General features: G+C 44.5%; 1 protein-coding gene across 1 annotated transcript in view; it reads right to left on the reverse strand.

Moving 5' to 3' along the window:
• The window catches only part of LOC111958763 (thrombospondin type-1 domain-containing protein 7A-like), a 116,264-nt gene that overhangs the window by 17,032 nt on the left and 79,291 nt on the right, over positions 1-19,941 (reverse strand). The window contains 9 exon segments of the mRNA XM_024134896.2: positions 1,476-1,629; positions 1,862-1,995; positions 2,276-2,281; positions 2,921-3,099; positions 11,259-11,525; positions 11,937-12,131; positions 13,540-13,643; positions 14,711-14,846; positions 17,533-17,670. Coding sequence (XP_023990664.2) covers positions 1,476-1,629; positions 1,862-1,995; positions 2,276-2,281; positions 2,921-3,099; positions 11,259-11,525; positions 11,937-12,131; positions 13,540-13,643; positions 14,711-14,846; positions 17,533-17,670 — 1,313 coding nt within the window.

Genomic DNA, 19,941 nt, shown 5'->3' on the forward strand with positions numbered 1-19,941 from the left:
AGAAATTGGTTTGGGGGTGACCAGAGAGATATACCTGCTGGAGCGTGTGCTACAGGTGGTGCTGCTATGGTGACAGCGAGCTGAGATAAGGGGGACTTTACCTAGCAGGGTAATGACCTGGAGCCAGTGGGTTTGGTGACGAGTATGAAGCGAGGGCCAGCCAACGAGAGCGTACAGGTCGCAGTGGTGGGTAGTATATGGGCTTTGGTGACAAAACGCATGGCACTGTTGGAGGCTATTATGTAAATGACATCGCGAAGTCGAGGATCGGTAGGATGGTCAGTTTTACAAGGGTATGTTTGGCAGCATGAGTGAAGGATGCGTTGTTGCGAAATAGAAGCCAATTTAGTTACTTTGGTTGGAGATGTTTGATGTGAGTCTGGAAGGAGAGTTTACAGTCTAACCAGACCACTAGGTATTTGTAGTTGTCCACATATTCTAAGTCAGAACCGTCCAGAGTAGTGATGTTGGACAGGCAGGCAGGTGAGGCAGCGATCAGTTGAAGACATGCATTTAGTTTTACTTGTATTTCAGAGCAATTGGAAGGAGAGTTGTATGGCATTGAAGCTCGTCTGGAGGGTTGTTAACACAGTGTCCAAAGAAGGGCAGAAGTATACAGAATGGTGTCGTCTGCGTAGAGGTGGATCAGAGACTCACCAGCAGCAAGAGCGACATCATTGATGTTACAGAGAAGAGAAGTCGGTCCAAGAATTGAACCCTGTGGCACCCCCATAGAGACTGCCAGAGGCCCGGACAACAGGCCCTCCGATTTGACACACTGAATTCTATCAGAGAAGTAGTTGTGAAACATGCGAGGCAATCATTTGAGAAACCAAGGCTATCGAGTCTGCCCATGAGGATGTGGTGATTGCCAGAGTCGAAAGCCTTGGCCAGGTCAATGAATACGGCTGCACAGTATTTTTCTTATCGATGGCGGTTAGGATATCGTTTAGGACCTTGAGCGTGGCTGAGGTGCACCCATGACCAGCTCTGAAACCATATTGCATAGCGGAGAAGGTATGGTGGGATTCGAATTGTCGGTAATCTGTTTGTTGACTTGGCTTTCGAAGACCTTAGAAAGCGGCGGGTAGGATAGATATAGGTCTGTAGCAGTTTGGGTCAAGAGTGTCCCCCCCTTTGAAGAGGGGGATGACCGCAGCTGCTTTCCAATCTTTGGGAATCTCAGACGACACGAAAGAGAGGGTGAACAGGCTAGTAATAGGGTTGCAACAATTTCGGCAGATAATTTTAGAAAGAAAGGGTTCAGATTGTCTAGCCCGGCTGATTTGTAGGGGTCCAGATTATGCACTTTGGTGTAAGAGCTGTTTAAAAAGACCACCTGAAATTTCTGCTTCTTTTGGTGGGATGGAGTCACCAGGTGGCTAATAATTAATATACCAAGAAATTGCTCATCTAAGAATCAAGTTTTGTTTATTTTTGACCATTTTGATTGAAAACAGACCAGTTATTCTTACCAGGCTGCAGCGGTTCCAGCTGCTCCAGTCAGAGAGGACACAGTCCTCGGGGCAGGGCAGCCGGCTTCCCCGCGTCCCCAAGGGCATGTCCTCCGGGTCACACAGGTAGTCCTCCACAGACTCAGATGGACCGTCAATAGTGTTCAGCATACACCTAAGGGATTGGCCCAGAGATGTGTTCATATGACCTTKCATAGTCAAAACATTTTCCATTAAAATCAGCTGTCAATCAAATGCAATATATYCAYCATATTTACATGCATATGTTGAGGACCATGGATTTGTACTGTGTGTGACACAACGGTCTTCCTATGAGGGAGTAGAACATTGCTTGGGATGGTTTTATTTAGTGTAAAGTAGTGTGATGTAGTGAAAMGGTATAGTACCTGACTTTGCGGGTCTGGACGCCCTCTCCACAGTTCTCCTTCAGGTCCAAGTTGCTGACCTTCCATACACTCCAGGGTTCAGCCACCCACACATACTGACTACAGTCACTAATACATGGCACAACCTCATACACCTGGGGGAAGGCACCAGGCAAGGGATTTGACATGAATATGTCTATGGTTATTACCTCCGTTATCATTGAGTTTGGGTGACAAGAATAGCGTCAATGATATTACTGTGTTGAGATGATTAACACATTACCAGAGGTGTTTTGTTAGTGCTTAGGTCTGTCCTTTTTGATCTTACCTCGCTACATATATGAATGTTCTGTACAGTATTATGCAGAAAAAGAGATATTCTGTATGTGGGACATTGTTGACAATATGAATTCATAATACTGAAAAGGGTCTTACCTGGGCCTATTGTGTTCATCCGTATCCAGTGTGCATTGTGGAATGAAAGTGGCATAGATTTGGTATAATTGGTATAAATGCAAATATTCTGTATAATTTGGTATAAATGCAAATATTGAACTGCTACGATCAAACATTTGATTAATGTTAATCTGTGGAGTCCCCATTAGAGAATTGAAACACTGAGAAACAGATCAACATGGCTTGAATTTAATCCGCTTCTCTGAATCTATTTCTATTCATATTGAAGGTAAAATATTTCACTTCTCAAATCAGGAATCAGCCAGCTCACAGAGGCATTAGTGTGGATAGATCCATTTATAGCATCCATTCCTCTGGCTCTCTATTCTACCCAGCAAAAGCAATTTGGCAATCTAGAGAGAAAGTAACGGAAGGTAATGCAAACTGAATATTTTCATGAATATTTAATTTGTTTCTCTCTCTCTCCTATGTGTTTGTAATAATGTGTTTCTAACACAAAAATGGTTTTATTTATCACAAACAGTGCCTGAAAAAACAATATTTATATTAGGAAAAAATGACATCCTTATTAGGAAGTCCCTCAGCTGTCAGACAACATTCTTACAAGTAAACATTAACTCATTTCTACATTAGACAGTCTTGTGAGTGTTTCTCGTGCTGTACCTGGTTGATGTGGTCCAGTTTGGGGCAGGGTCGCCCTCCGTTGTAGGGTTTTTCCCGGAGCCACTTGGAACGCACTTTGACCCCGCTACCACATGACTTGCTGCACCGGGACCAGTTGGACCACTCGCTGAGCTTACAGTCTGACGGACAGGGGATGATGCACGCCTCCTCAATGTAGCCTGCATGGAGGAGAGAGAGAGTGGTGTGAGAAGGGCCAGGAAAAGATAGGGGCCCATAGAGGCCCTCAGGAGCCCTTCCTTTCCATGGTATAGCATCTATTTTGGTCGGATTGCGATAAGGTTATGACATGTTATAAAACTTAATGGCGTGTTCATGACATTTTCACGAAGGAATTAAAAGCACTGAGCAAAAATAAAGTGTTACCCATTATGTTTTTGTTTTCTATAATAAACAATAATATAATAATAAACTCATGTGTCTTGAAAATATTGTATGTGCAACTTGGAGAAAATCCAAGGTGTTCCGTTATCACATGACCAGAAAACCGATACTAGCACCAACAACATGAGCAAATAATGACTCAGCTGTTGATTCACAGAGACGGTCGCTTTTGTGCTAAAACAATAGAGCAACACTCCAGGGTCTCATATGAAGCTGATATATAAAGTCGGGAAAATACACTTGAGCAGTGGTTTGGGTCGACTGTAAGCTTTTTCATGCAATCTATGATTCCTCAAGTGGCTGACAGGGTCATGACATGGTAACTGGGTCTGGCTGGCTTAAGCATCTCACTCTGCGTATTACTCCTGTTTATCTGGATCCCTACATCCCCAAGCCTGATATCCTGTGTCTGTCTCGACAAACACACAGAGGTCGCAGGCTAATTCACTGGAAGAGGTTATCCATGTGAACCACTGGCTACATTTCAGTGGAGAACAACACATTTCTTCTCTATGCTTTCACGAGACGGTTGTTAATGAACTGGAATGTACAGTGTATTGTATAAGTTTGAGGGCTGGGTCTGAACTAAAGCTTCAGGGTTGAAGGCCTGAGGCTTTACTATTGTGTAACAGCATTTCCCTGTGGTCCCATCCAGATGTAATTGGAAAACGTCTAAATCAATGAAGTGAACACGCACGGAGACACAATGAAGTGTTTGTGCATAAAATGCACTTTTTGACAACATTCTGTCTTCCTGAAGACTCTCTAGGTGCTGGATGTGTGATTGATTGGAAGCCCTGGCTACTAAACTGCTACCATTGTCAGCAGTATTTAACCCTGGAATCCTGTTCAAACATAGGAGCTCCCTGAGTGATGGGACAGACCACGTGACAGGAAGACGGGGTGGCAGGGAAAGAAGCCTCTCCGATCCCAACAAGGGTGACCCTAGTGGGCCAGTGACACGTCTTACTGTCATGTGACATCACATACACCAGTGGAGGCTGGTGGGAGGAGCTATAGGAGGACAGACTCTTTCTGATGGCTGGAATGGATGAATGGAACGCTATCAAACACATCAAATCCATATGGAAACCACATGTTTAAGTCCATTCCATTTATTCAATTTCACAATGTAAATGGGACAATATTTTAATGTTGCACGTCTTTCAGTTGTCTCATTAAACACTTTCAATATTTCTATATGAATTTCTCGAATTTATAGTTGGTTAGAGATTTTTAATTTATAGAAATTTGGAGCTATTGACATTTTAAAATATTGTAACATGCGTGATCTAGTGATGGTCCCTAACTAGCCCCTTACGGATAACGAATGTCAAACCAAATTGACCATGGGCATTACGATTGGTCACGTGCAGCCGCGCGTTCCTGAGTTGATGATTACTTGGGTGCTGCCGGCTGTGGGCAGGATTGAAATAAACCCAACACAAGGAAAACGTATACGCTACCCTTCATTCCGTGACGTACCATTGTTTTCCTAATTATCTCTCAAATCTCAGTTTGGACGTGACTGACTTTATGAGCAAAATTATCCTACTTACACTTCGCAGTAAATTTTGACATCAAAAGACCAAATGTTTCTGACTAATATCGATGCCACATAGGCTATTTTCTACCATAGGCTATTTTCTATTGCCTTCAATTTTTCTTTAAGCCAGCCCAATGATCTGAAATCATCCCTTATGCCATCTAGTTCATGGACCCTCACAAATGTGTTCATCCCCTATACATCTACATTAACCCCCTGCTACAGTTCTGCTCCTACACTGCCAATTCCAATCAGTGGATTTAGACCAGAGGTAAACGTACAGAGAATGTCTATAAATGTCTGATTAGTACTACAGCCACAGTGTAAAGACAGTTTCAAACCAAAACACATTTTGATGTGTAGTTGTCCGCTGTGTGTATGCAGGGGTGTGGTCGAATGGGAGGATATGAAGTGGGAGAAACACTGCATATTGTATCACATTTCTTGAGGGATCCATAGAAAGGATGTGTTGCTATTTAATCAGAACTTTTCTGTTCCACAGCACAGCTTAGATTTAGCACAACCCATTGCGTTCACCAGATTTTTCTGCTGCATCATTTCAGCAGTTTGGAAGTGCCCCAATCATCTCTTAATACCATGGCAGCCCCTCCTCCTCCCACTACATTAGCTAACCCTAATCCTCAACAGCACTCTCCTGCTCATGTAGAGAAGTTCACTAGCCCTTACGAATACGTCGGCCCCCAATCGCCTCCAACTAAACCACATCACAACCTCACACACTGCTAGAGGTTACTGGTCCTTACCAACATATCCGCCTTACTACAAGCCTTCACCTGTAGCGCAGATTCCCACAGTGACTTCATTCCCTCTTAACCACCCAATTCCTGTCAAGTCAAGGCCAAGCATCTCAGAGCCATCCCCATAGTATATAATCATAGAAAAGGGCATGGCCGAGTTACAAAGTACAGAATCCATACTAGGAACGTTGTCAAGGTGAGGCGTGAGGTCTAAGGAGGAGGAATGGCAAGGTTCCTAATATGGATTCTGTACACATGGTCACTAGTCAGTATCCCAACCAACACCTTTRAACCCACCATGGAGACTTGAACAACTCACATGTGAAACGTTAACCCCAAAAGAAGAAATGGGGAAAACTCCATAGACTCCAACAAATCAGCAGTAGATGATCTTGTTACGTCAAAGCATCACCGCTTGAGTCCAAGACTTTAAAAAAGGTGAACAGTAAAAGGACTGTGCATGTCGTCGCTGTGAGCAACACAGCCTTTCAGCGTTAATCTCCGCCTCTATTGATATCTGGGGCGAATAGAGATAACTACATTCGATGATCTCTATCACAGCCTGGGGAAATATGTCACCATACACACAGTGATGGAGAGAACAGTGTTTCCTCTTCTATTCATATTAACCCTGATAATGGGAGGAAGATCGAGGAAGAGAGAGGGAGAGAGAGGGAGAGAGAGGGAGAGAGAGGGAGAGAGAGCGAGAGAGAGGGAGAGATATATAGAGAGAAAGATGACCACTGTGACTGACCCAAACTTAAGGAAAGCTTTGACTATGTACAGACTCAGTTAGCATAGCCTTGCTATTGAGAAAGGCCGCCGTAGGCAGACCTGGCTCTCAAGAGAAGACAGGCTATGTGCACACTGCCCACAAAATGAGGTGGAAACTGAGCTGCCCTTCCTAACCTCCTGCCCAATGTATGACCATATTAGACACACATATTTACCTCAGATTACACAGATTCACAAAGAATTCGAAAACAAACCCGATTTTGATAAACTCCCATATCTACTGGATGAAATACCACAGTGTCCCATCACAGCAGCAATATTTGTGACCTGTTGCCACGAGAAAAGGTCAACCAGTGAAGAACAAACACTACTGTAAATACAACCCATATTTATGCTTATTTATTTTCCCTTTTGTACTTTAACCATTTGTACTCTGTACTTTTACAATCACTACAACACTGTATATACACTGCTCAAAAAAATAAAGGGAACACTAAAATAACACATCCTAGATCTGAATGAATGAAATATTCTTATTAAATACTTTTTTCTTTACATAGTTGAATGTGCTGACAACAAAATCACACAAAAATTATCAATGGAAATCAAATTTATCAACCCATGGAGGTCTGGATTTGGAGTCACACTCAAAAGTAAATTGGAAAACCACACTACAGGCTGATCCAACTTTGATGTAATGTCCTTAAAACAAGTCAAAATGAGGCTCAGTAGTGTGTGTGGCCTCCACGTGCCTGTATGACCTCCCTACAACGCCTGGGCATGCTCCTGATGAGGTGGCGGATGGTCTCCGGAGGGATCTCCTCCCAGACCTGGACTAAAGCATCCGCCAACTCCTGGACAGTCTGTGGTGCAACGTGGCGTTGGTGGATGGAGTGAGACATGAGTTCCCAGAATGTGCTCAATTGGATTCAGGTCTGGGGACGGGCGGGCCAGTCCATAGCATCAATGCCTTCCTCTTGCAGGAACTGCTGACACACTCCAGCCACATGAGGTCTAGCATTGTCTTGCATTAGGAGGAACCCAGGGCCAACCGCACCAGCATATGGTCTCACAAGGGGTCTGAGGATCTCATCTCGGTACCTAATGGCAGTCAGGCTACCTCTGGCGAGCACATGGAGGGCTGTGCGGCCCCCAAAGAAATGCCACCCCACACCATGACTGACCCACGCCAAATCGGTCATGCTGGAGGATGTTGCAGGCAGCAGAACGTTCTCCAGACTCTGTCACGTCTGTCACATGCTCAGTGTGAACCTGCTTTCATCTGTGAAGAGCACAGGGCGCCAGTGGCGAATTTGCCAATTTGGTGTTCTCTGGCAAATGCCAAACGTCCTGCACGGTGTTGGGCTGTAAGCACAACCCCCACCTGTGGACTCCGGGGCCTCATACCACCTCTATGGAGTCTGTTTCTGACCGTTTGAGCAGACACATGCACATTTGTGGCCTGCTGGAGGTCATTTTGCAGGGCTCTGGCAGTGCTCCTCCTTGCACAAAGGCAGAGGTAGCGGTCCTGCTGCTGGGTTGTTGCCCTCCTACGGCCTTTCCCACGTCTCCTGAAGTACTGGCCTGTCTCCTGGTAGCGCCTCCATGCTCTGAACACTACGCTGACAGACACAGCAAACCTTCTTGCCACAGCTCGCATTGATGTGTCATCCTGGATGAGCTGCACTACCTGAGCCACTTGTGTGGGTTGTAGACTCCGTCTCATGCTACCACTAGAGTGAAAGCACCGCCAGCATTCAAAAGTGACCAAAACATCAGCCAGGAAGCATAGGAAATGTGCAACTCAATCTCTGTCATAGCTTTGGTGTAACGGATCTCCTCTTCGTCTGAGGAGGAGTAGCAAGGATCGAACCAATGTGCAGCGTGGTAAGTGTCCATAATGAAGATATTTAAAAATAATTCAACAGAACACTGAACAAAATAACAAAAGTAAAACAAACAACCGAAACAGTCCCGTATGGTGCAAACACTAACACAGGAAACAACCACCCACAAAACACAATAGAAAACAGGCTACCTAAATATGGCTCCCAATCAGAGAACAACGACACTTGCCTCTGATTGAGAACCATACTAGGCCAAACACATAGAAATATAAACACAGAACAAAACATAGAAAAACATCATAGAATGCCCACCCCAACTCACGCCCTGACCAACTAAAATAAAGACATACAAAAGGAACTAAGGTCAGAACGTGACAGTACCCCCCCCCCCCCCCCCAAAGGTGCGGACTCCGCCGCAAAACCTGAACCTATAGGGGAGGGTCTGAGTGGGCATTTCACAGCGGTGGCGGCTCTGGTGCGGGCCGTGGACCCCCACTCCACCATAGTCCTGGCCCACTGATGTGGCACCTTTGGAGCGGCGACCCTCGCCGCCGACTTCGGACTGGGAACCATTTCAGCGGGCCCCCGAATAGACAGGAGACTCCTGCAGCGCCGGACAGGCGGGAGACTCCGCTGGCGCCGGAGTGAAGGGCAGCTCCTGACTGACGGGCGCACAGGCAGCTCCTGATGATGGAGGGAGACTCTGGCTGCTCCGGACTGGAGGGCGTCGCTGGAGGGCTCCGGACTAGAGGGCGTCGCTGGTGGCTCCGGACTAGAGGGCGTCGCTGGTGGCTCCGGACTAGAGGGCGTCGCTGGAGGATCCGGACTAGAGGGCGTCGCTAGAGGCTCCGGACTAGAGGGCGTCACTGGAGGCTCCGGACTGACTTCCCTCGTTGGAGGCCTCGTGCCATGGATCATCACCGGAGGCTTCGTGCCATGGATCATCACCGGAGGCTTCGTGCCATGGATCATCACTGGAGGCTTCATGCCATGGATCTCACTGGAGGCTTGGTGCCATGGATCACATCACTGGAGGCTTCGTGCCATGGATCATCACTGGAGGTTTGTGCCATGGATTATCACTGGAGGCTTCTTGCCATGGATTATCACATGGGAGCCTATTCTTGCCATTGGATTATCACTGGATTGGAGAGACACACAGAAGGCCTGGCTCTGGGAGAAAGCACAGGACTCACCAGGCTGGGGAGACATACAGGAGGCCTTGTCCTTGGCCGAGGCACCGGATGCACTGGACCGTGGAGGCGCGCTGGCGGTCTCGAGCGCAGAGCTAGCACCACTCGTCCTGGCTGGATCCCCCCTGTAGCCCGGCAAGTGCGGGGAGTTGGAATAGGCCGCACTGGGCTGTGCTGTCGAACTGGAGACACCGTGCGTAGGGCTGGTGCAGAATACCCCGGACCGAGGAGACGCAGAGGATACCAGATGCGCTGAGCCGGCATCATCCTTCCTGGCTCGATGCCCACTCTAGCCCGGCCGATTCGAGGAGCTGCGATGTAACGTACCGGGCTAAGCAAACGTACTGGAGACACCGTGCGCTCCACCGCATAACGCGGTGCCTGACCAGTACGACGCTCTCCACGGTAAGCACGGGGAGTTGGCTCAGGTCTCCTACCTGAGTCCGCCAATCTACCCGTGTGCCACCCCCCCCAAAAAAAACTTCTGGGGCTGCCTCTCGTGCCCGTTACCTCGCGCCAATTCCTCGTAGTGGCGCCGCTCCGCTCTAGCTGCCTCCAGCTCCTCTTTCGGATGGCGATACTCCCCCGGCTGTGCCCAGGGTCCTTTGCCGTCCAAGATTTCCTCCCATGTCCAGGAGTCCATGTCCCTCTGCTACTGGTTACCACGCTGCTTGGTCCTTTTTTGGTGGGTGGTTCTGTAACGGATCTCCTCTTCGTCTGAGGAGGAGTAGCAAGGATCGGACCAATGTGCAGCGTGGTAAGTGTCCATAATGAGATATTTAATAATAATTCAACAGAACACTGAACACAATTACAAACAAACAACCGAAACAGTCCCGTATGGTGCAAACACTAACACAGGAAACAACCACCCACAAAACACAATAGAAAACAAGCTACCTAAATATGGCTCCCAATCAGAGACAACGACACCTGCCTCTGATTGAGAACCATACTAGGCCAAACACATAGAAATATAACAACAGAACAAAACATAGAAAAACAACATAGAATGACCACCCCAACTCACGCCCTGACCAACTAAAATAAAGACATAAAAAAGGAACTAAGGTCAGAACGTGACATTTGGCTCTGTTCAGAAATGCATGACACTGATGTGTTCATTTCTACACCTCGCTCTGTGCTACTGCTTATATCAGGGCATGTCTTCAAAATTCAACTATTCTAAAAGCAATTTGTCTGCATGTGTCAAATTAGAGATGGTATCGAGTGTTCCTTTGCGCTTCATGTTTTAAGAACATGGAGATAAGAGCGATTCAGATAAGAAAAGTTCAGACAAGAATGTTAGAGAAACAAAATCATGTCAAATTCAGTTTGAAAAAAAATATGTTTTTAAAATAGTCATATTCATGAGTCAGAGAATTTTGAAAGTGGTGAAACAACTTCAATTCTAATACAGATATTGCAACGTTTTGTACACACAGTGCTTACTGAATCACTGAAATCATCACTGGAGAGAAACCTAACAACCCAGTCGACCCACATCCCCGCCCTTGGCATCAAACCAAGCACTGTAGCTGTGATTTGGAGCAGATTTGGTGCTGGCAGGTCAGCAGTCATCATCAGAGATCAGGGGTCATAGTTAACGGAGCAATGCATGATGCCATTAGGTTGCACTCTCTCTGTGTGTGTATTAGTGTGTGAGTATTAATGTGTGTGTATTAGTGTGTGAGGGGCTCAGGGGGGTTAGGCTAGTCAACTTTCCCCCTGGGGGGGTACACACACACACACACACACACACACACACACACACACACACACACACACACACACACACACACACACACACACACACACACACACACACAACCCACTCCCCCAACAACTCCACCCCACCGTGGCTGTTGCATCGTGAGGTCTCCACCAGTCTGTTGTCCTGGTCGTAACACACCATGGCCTGGTAACGGTAGCCCTGGCCACACTCCTTGACGTTCCCCTGGACCTTCATGCCCAGGAGGCTCTCCACCCGGTCTCCCCCGGCCAGGATGCAGTCGGACCAGTTGCCCACGGGCTGGGCGTTGTACTTGTCACACGGGCAGTACTGGGTRTCGCTCAGAGGGTACATCTGGGTGTTCTTACACTTGTCCTTCTTCTTGCTTCTCCCTGGGGTGGAGAGAGGATAGGGGTTAGTAGGTATGACGTTTGTGTGTGTCTGTCTGACTTCCTGTCTGTCATGTGCAATTTAAAAGCCGAACTCCATCCTGTCACTAGGCATTAATATGCATCATTATGTTCTCATTGAGTACATGTAAATATTCCACATCCAGATTAATTGGACCAGACCTCGTTAAAATTCTCAGGCTGCTCCCCAGAACAAGAGACTTGATCTAATAGTTGCTAATAGCATCTATGCTGCACTCTAGCAGGCTACATGCTACTTACCCTTCTCGCAAGGTCATAGCGTAAACTGAATCACTCATGCTGCTTATAAGCTATAGAGCTTCCTTAATGGACTGCCACTGTGCAAAGGTGTGATACTGCCAAAAGTCCACACATTTTGTTACTATTCCTCACCTACAAGTAACCTCTTCCTGGTWCGGACCCCCACACAGTCAGCTGTGCAGGACGAGAACTTGGACCAGTTGGTGAGCTGGCAATCGTCCTGGCATGGGAGCTGGCACCGCTGAGTGATGGGGGGCATGGTGTTGGCAAACTTCAGACACTCTCCAATGTCTGCCTGCYCTCCGTCCAGCTGGCGACAGGACACGGCTGTGGGGGGAWATCAAAGGCACAGTGTCCCTTACAGGGTTGGTGGCCATTTTGTCTGGGTCACAGAGATTTAGCAGGAATGGAGACATTGATTGGTTCGGTAGGGTTGCAGAAAAGGTGTACTATATAATACAGGGTGGTTGTCAGTTGAACACAGCCTCAGGCAGACAGTTTTTTTATTCTGCCAGTAACAACTCCGAAGGAAGAATTATGGTAAAATATAAATAACAATCAATACAGGTTCAATGTTAATATGTCAAATATGTCGTGTTTTGATTAAAAGGACATTACTGGAGATATTGCAATACGTGCTTTTCGTTATGCTGTAGACACTCAAGATAAGATTATTTTTCTACCCCAAAGTAACCTACAAGCAGAGTTCTGCTCAAACTCCCTTGGGCCTCTGTTGACTCTATACGTTTGGATTGCTGTAGTCTGTTGATATGTGTGGGGTTGTTTGTGGTGGCATGTGTGTTGACAGTGAGTGTGACTGGCGGTCAGGAGTGTTCCAGGTCCCTCCAGGTACACAGCAGTGAGACGCTGTGATAAGCTGTGAGACGCCCAGGGGTAAAGAGGCACTATGTCTCAGCATGTCTCAGAGAATGACAAACAGTGACCTGGATTCTTTAGAYCCCAGGGATGTTAACGTCTACTATCACAGGCTATGAGAGTCAGCCCAACACTATAGGAGGATTGTGGATGTCAGATCGTTTCTATGAAGAAAAGGAAATTGTAATGTGTCTCTTTCCATTTATGCATATTAGCACTTAACAAGTGGCAATTTACAACATTGCCACTGACAATAGTTCTCCATTGAAGCTATACAACAATGGAATTATTGTGACCTGAAAAAACACTTTTACAATACTTTGTAGTACAGCTTCTGTTATCTACAGTAGGCGAACCGTTCCTGTACGCAAGTAAAAAGTATGCTTCAATATGCTGTCATATGGTGTTTGCTTACAATTGAAACATATTTACAGGTTGTAGTTAGCCAGAGGGGGAATGTAGCAGCTCTCCCAAATGGAGCTGTGATTAAAGCTGCATGAAAAGAGCCTAAGGTACCTGGGTACTAAGAAACACCAACTGTCTCAAGCAAGGTGGATGCCTAGTCATGAACACATTGACATCCTAAATTCACTGAGGGATGACAAATGGTGTCCTCAGTGCTGTGGGGAGTGTCAACCCCAGTTCACGTCTTCGTCTAAAGAGGGGAATTTGACAAGTGGCTTAAGAAGCACAATTTGCCTCTCCTAACCTTGCCAAATCCATCTGTTTTCTCCTGGCTGAGATTCAGAGGCCACAAAGAATGTCAATTTCATTGTGGATGTTCAAATTGGATAGAAGAGAAAGTAATAGAAGGGGATTTGTGAAGGAAAAAAGAGACGGTTAAAAGATGTAATTTCACCTCTTGTTTGAAGACCTGGTCCACATGTCTCCTGAGCCCCTGGGCTGTCCTCCCTGATGTACCATGGCACCAATTGACACCTTCTCCATTTGTGTGACTTCCACCTGCATTAGAGGAAGTATTGTGATGATGATGATGATTGTGATAATGATAGTGATGTTGAACGTGATTATGATCATCAAGTCAATGTCAACATAATCATTAAAATCATCATATTCAACATTAACATTATCAGCAGACAGTAGAGGTAATTAGTGTATAATACCAATACACTTTATGAGTAAGAGTTGCTAACGATAGTAGCAATAGTATCACCGTTGGTGTAATCATATCCATGTACAGTGACTTCCGAAAGTATTCATACCCCTTGACTTATTCCACATATTGTTGTGTTACATCCTGAATTCAGAATAGAGTATATAAAAAAAAAAATCTCACACATCTGCACACAATACCCCATAATGACAAAGTGAAAACATATTTGTAGACATTTTTGTACATTTATTGAAAATTAAATGAGAGAAATATCTCATTGACATAAGTATTCACACCCCAATATATGTCAGAATCACCTTAGGAAGCGATTACAGCTGTGAGTCTTTCTGGGTAAGTCTCTAAGAGCTTTGGACACCTGGATTGTACAATATTTGCACATTATTCTTTTTTTAAATATCCAAGCTCTGTCAAGTTGGTTGTTGATCATTGCTAGACAGCAATTTTCAAGTCTTGCCATAGATTTTCTAGCCGATTTAAGTCAAAACTGTAACTTGGCCACAAAGGAACATTCCATGTTGTCTTGGTAAGCAACTCCAGTGTATATTTGACCTTGTGTTTTAGGTTAACATCTTCTTGCTGGGTCCATGCAACTTATTATGTGACTTGTTAAGCACGTTTTTACTCATGAACTTAGGCTTGCCATAACAAAGGGGTTGAATACTTATTGACTCAAGACATTTTAGCTTTCATTTTTTATTCATTTGTAAAATAGTCTAAAAACATAGTTCCACGTTGACGTTATGGGGTATTGTGTGTAGATCAGTGACGCACAGTCTAAATGTAATCAATTTTAAAATTCAGGCTGTAAAACAACAAAATATGGGAAAAGTCAAGGGGTGTGAATACATTCTGAAGGCACTGTATAACTGTCAGTGTTCTTGGTACTGTGCTGTACCTGTAACCAGGGCAGACTTTAGGAGCCTCACAGTCTTTCTCCTCCTCCAGCACCTCAGGACAGTCTTGGCCCCCGTTGGCTGGCAGCTGGAGGATGACGCGATTTCTTGACTGCTTCTTCTTCTGAATGTTACCAGCTGCCAAAGCAAATGGAGCATTACTTTAATTCTATATTATAATTCGATTTTCAAACACCGGAAATGTGTCACAGTCCCTAAACCTGTCTGGCTCAGTGTTGGACTGTCTGTCACAGTGTACACCTCTCTCACTCATGGAGAGTGAAGTAGAGCTAGAGCTAGTTCACAAGGTTATGCGGCTTTCCCCCTCACTACGGCGCTAGATAGAACTTTGTGGAATAACGCAGATCTATGAAAAAAATATATATGTTCTTTCACAGATAACAAGCTTTATTCGGGAAGCCCAATCGATTGTGAGATAAATTTGGGTCGTGGGATCACAATTCTTACCTTTTCTAAGATCTCTGCCAAGCAGGGAGGAAAAATCTACCCAGGACTTACTGCACATGCAACAACACATGCACGAGGGAACTCCTCATAAACACTACACTGTCACCGGCAGTTTTCCAAATACATTAGGACATCGTCCTTTTACTATATTGTCAGAAGCATCATCAGACCTTGGTAGTAGCCTATTTCATATCTCTCTTTCAATGCATTTCTCTGGAAACCAAGCAGACGCTTGAGAAACATGGATAAATGTCTAATTCTGATGTGAGACTGTGAGAGCTGGTAGCTTTTATGAGCTCGAGAAATGTAGCAAACTTTCCAGCACCTTTTAGATGAGAAAATATTTGTCTACCATTCTGTCATGTCAACCATCCATCCAAATCAAATAATTCCATGTCTCCGCCTTTGTCTTTCTAAACATTCACTCACGTAGCCTATTCCATGATATGGGATAATCCAAAGAGCAACACAACAGCTGTTGATAGCCTTTGCTATATATAATCAACACACAATTTTCAAAGACTATGGTATTTGATGCAAACATATAAAAAATACTTTTGCATTTGATTAAATCACATCACATTCTCTTGTTCGCTCAAGGAAGGCAATTTGGCCCTGGCTTGCAAACGAAATATGCAATTTCGTTGTCATTACAGAACGTAGATTATTTTTGTAGATCTGCGTTATTCCACAAAGTTCTATCTAGCGCTGCAGTGAGGGGGAGGGTCGCACAACCTTGTGAACTAGCTCTAGCTCTACTTCACTCTCCATGAGTGAGAGAGGTGTACACTGTGACAGACAGTCCAACACTGAGCCAGACAGGTTTAGGTACTTTGACAAATTTCAGAAATTTGCCGTTGTTCCCCTTTAAATTACTTTGAGACATTCCATGTCAAACTGACATATTCAGGGCAGAGTGGGTGAATGTTGACTGCTTTATAGTTGCAGTAAAATCAACYTAGTCGTCAAGTTCAAATCTAATGATGAAGTAACATGAACAAGATGGATGCTTTKCCCACGATCAGCGGTATTCCCAATAGACACACCCGTTGAATAAACACAATTAACAACTATAAAGTTCTGCCAGAGCTCTGACTATAGAGCAGTGGTTCTCAATCCTGGTCCTGGGGACCCAAAGGGGTGCACGTTTTTGTTTTTGCCCTAGCACTACACACCTGATTAAAATAATCAACTCATAATCAGACTTGGATGAATTAAATCCGGTGTGTATTGCTAGGGCAAAAACAAAAATGTGCACCCCTTTGGGTCCCCAGGACCAGGATTTGAGAACCACTGATCTAGACTGATTAAGATGTAGTTTTATGGTCCAGGACAGGCGAATCATATTATATGAGTGCATTACAGGACTCTGTGTATCCCTGACCTTTAGTTTCAACCAGTGTGGGTAGGAGGCGGGTCATCCTATACAGCAGGAGAACATCAGCACTGCTATCAAAATATACGACTGCGACTGTGTGTGGCCAGGGCCAAAGATTTATGCTCTCATGCCAAATAAAGAGATCATCAAAATCTGAACGATGATGATTTCATCCCATAAATCAATGTAATGTATTCAACAATGTRCTCCAGCTGTGGCCATGGCTGTCTGACAAAGGTGACCTGGTCTGAAGGTGTTTTTATCACAGCATGAAAACAGCAATAACAACAACAACATGGCACCCTGTCACTTGTAGCCACAGGCTAGTATGTTTTCCGGGTTGCACTAAATTAGGTCATCTTAAGGTCATCCTACATGTCAATCTGTCAAATGAAATATCCGTAATGAAACGAGAGTAATACAATTTAAGGAAACTGTAATGAGTCGTTTACATTGCATGCATCACCCAATTGGTGCCAGTTTCCTTATTCGTCCCAGTTTTACATTGGTTAATAATATAAATGATCTCCAAATGATGCTTCATGATAACAGCTGACATGCATAATATTCATCCGAGCAGTTGGATAAGCAAGACATTCCTTTTAGGAGAGCATTTTTGGTCCATAGTTCTTAGTTCCCAAGAGACTTACAATGAACAGGTACAGATGTATGATATTAATTTGAGCCAGTTTGCTACAGCAGGAAAACAATCCTGCAGCAACAGAAAATGTGAATTATTATTATGTGAATTATAATTAATAGACATTTTTTGTAGGGGTTGATATGTTTTTCGTAATGGAAAATGAAGTCTAAAATTTCAGTGGAAATTATAAACTTTTGAAGTATTTTTAAGCCTCAAATACACTGCATAGCAGGTAAGTTCTCCTGCAACAGGGCGATCAAATTAAGATCCTACATCTGTAGGGTTGTTATTTGTGTGGATGTCTTTGCACAGTAGCTTGAATTCTTCTTTCATACCTGCATCACAGCTGGGAGAGCACTGGGACCAGTCGCTGAAGGGGGTGACGATGCAGTCCTTCTTACAGGGCATTCGACAGGGTCGCACTGTGCCTGGACGAGGACTCTCAGGACACCTACATGGTAAACATACACACACTACTGGTAACACATGCAAACATATAGCTGGTAACACACAGACGCAGGCTTCTCACTTTGGCTGCAGGAATTCAAATGACTAATCCGATTAGCCAAGAGCCATGGAGCTATCGAGGGACAGTGGTAGATTCTTGGCTTGGAAGATAGTCCTCTCAGAAAGTACGGTAACCTGCTTGGTTTCCTACTATGCCGTTTTTTTTTTTGTAAAACCACTTGGCTTTTACAGAGAGAAATCCAGTGTTTCTGAAGCACAAACTAGAACAACAGGAAGCAACTGTCTGTTAAGAAGTCCTATGTCTAATGTCCATGTCAACCTATGGTACCACTGACAGATAAGGAAAGAGAAGATCATGTTATGTCTTATGTAGGGCAATGTAAACATTACCTACAGTATACGGCTTTGGCAGCCTTTGTTAATATTCATTCCTCTTAAATGGAGAATCTGCATTTAATTCCTCCAGGCTATATTCAGTTCACTATAGATAAGACCCTCCATGGGATCCCTTCCCGTTTTAAATTGATTCTATTACTGGACGATAATCCGTTAGATCGCTGGGATTGTGGTTGGAGCTGGTCTTCATATTTAACGGACAAAGGGTTATATGTAATCTTCAGCCTATAGTTATAAGTACCTCTGATCCCCAGTGAATGGCCACTGGATGAAGATAAACGGAGGAAAATTGTCCGTCTACATCAAGTAATCGGATTTTTCGGAACATGGGCTCTCCTGGGGCTTTTTAAGTGATGTTCCGGCTCTATTTCCTCATCCTATTGCTGAGATAACATAGATAGCCGAGCTAGCGCTGATCATCTGGCTCAGGTTTACACACTGGGAGTAGGAGCACTGTCTTCTTCTGGGGTTGCTCCACTCGTTAGCACCGTGTCGTCAGGGAGAAATAGGGTGCCTCACACGCACAATGTAATAGTGCAGCAGGCAGCCATGCGAAGAGAGGAGAGATTTATGTTTAATACCAATAGAGAGAGAGCTAAATCCCTCTTTAGTGAGACAAATCCTCTGGCACGTTCATACACTGTTTCTACACTCCAAAGCAGTGCTCAGGGATGGAGAATAGAGAGCTGCTGATGATGATAAATATGGGTCAGGCTTGGATCAAATCAGTTTCTTATTTCCTCTTCAGGTTTAAAGAGTTTACACAGATGAACTGCATTAGCAACAGGTGCAAAGGTCACGGGAACCTGTTTAAGGACAAGCTACTTCAAAGACTTCAAAAGAGAAGCCCACAGGTAGCAATCATGTAGGCAAAACAATAGAAGATGAGACACAACAACATGACCCAGATTGAGCTTTTGAGCTGAGCAATATGCACCTCACTACACCTCACAGAACGAATGCTGAACTAATGCTCCAGCAGACAGAAACATCCCTACTGTTCCCTTTCAGTTTTAACGACGTTCCAGACGAAACGCGGTCAAATACGAGACACAGCAACATGACCCCAGACTGAGTGGTTGACCCGAGCACTTAACTACCTCACGTAACTAATGCTTAACTAATGCTTAACTAATGCTGAACTAATGCTCCAGCAGACAGAAACATTCCTACTGTTCCCTGTTACTTTAATTGTATTTTAGGCCAGGTGTAATGGTAGGTATTATGCGAATTTGGATGCTAAAAATGTAATTACATTCTCATTAAAAAAAAAAACAGGCCATGTTCATTGCCAGAACACGATACCGTCGCCACAGAAAACTCTGTCTTCACTGCTATTGAAGTATGCAGACTTTTTGATTAGTCATTAGATTATCCAATTAAAGCATCCTCTGGTTTAAGCCGACTTGTTTTCCCTACTAGTGTTAATGATCTTTAAATGTAATGATTTGTAGTGAGGCAAGAAACACAACATTTACTCTGAGTCTGTCCCACAGCACATCATTAAGAAGAGTCTGCCAGGGTAATGTTTTTGTTCTGCTATTTGCTATTATCGCTTCAATAATCTGTTCGGTGAGAGGTTCTTCAAAATGAGCATGCTGTGTGGTTGAACAGAGAGTGAAGAAACATTGCAACCCACAACATTTTAAGAGACTGCAAAAGCACACGAAGCCTGGCACAAAATGCTAAGCACTACTTAAATTCATTATTAAAAAGTACAACAGCAAATAAAACATGATTTGTTTAATATTCGGGGAGAAAACGGCTCCGGCTTTGCGTACGTTTCTTTGGCCTCTGTCTCGACAGCTTTCAACCAACTGTCACTGTCATCCACAGTGACTTAACACAGTTGTCGTTAGGACACATCCACGTAATTGACT

This window comes from Salvelinus sp. IW2-2015, linkage group LG35 (assembly GCF_002910315.2).
Source record: "Salvelinus sp. IW2-2015 linkage group LG35, ASM291031v2, whole genome shotgun sequence".
Classification (NCBI taxonomy): domain Eukaryota; kingdom Metazoa; phylum Chordata; class Actinopteri; order Salmoniformes; family Salmonidae; genus Salvelinus; species Salvelinus sp. IW2-2015.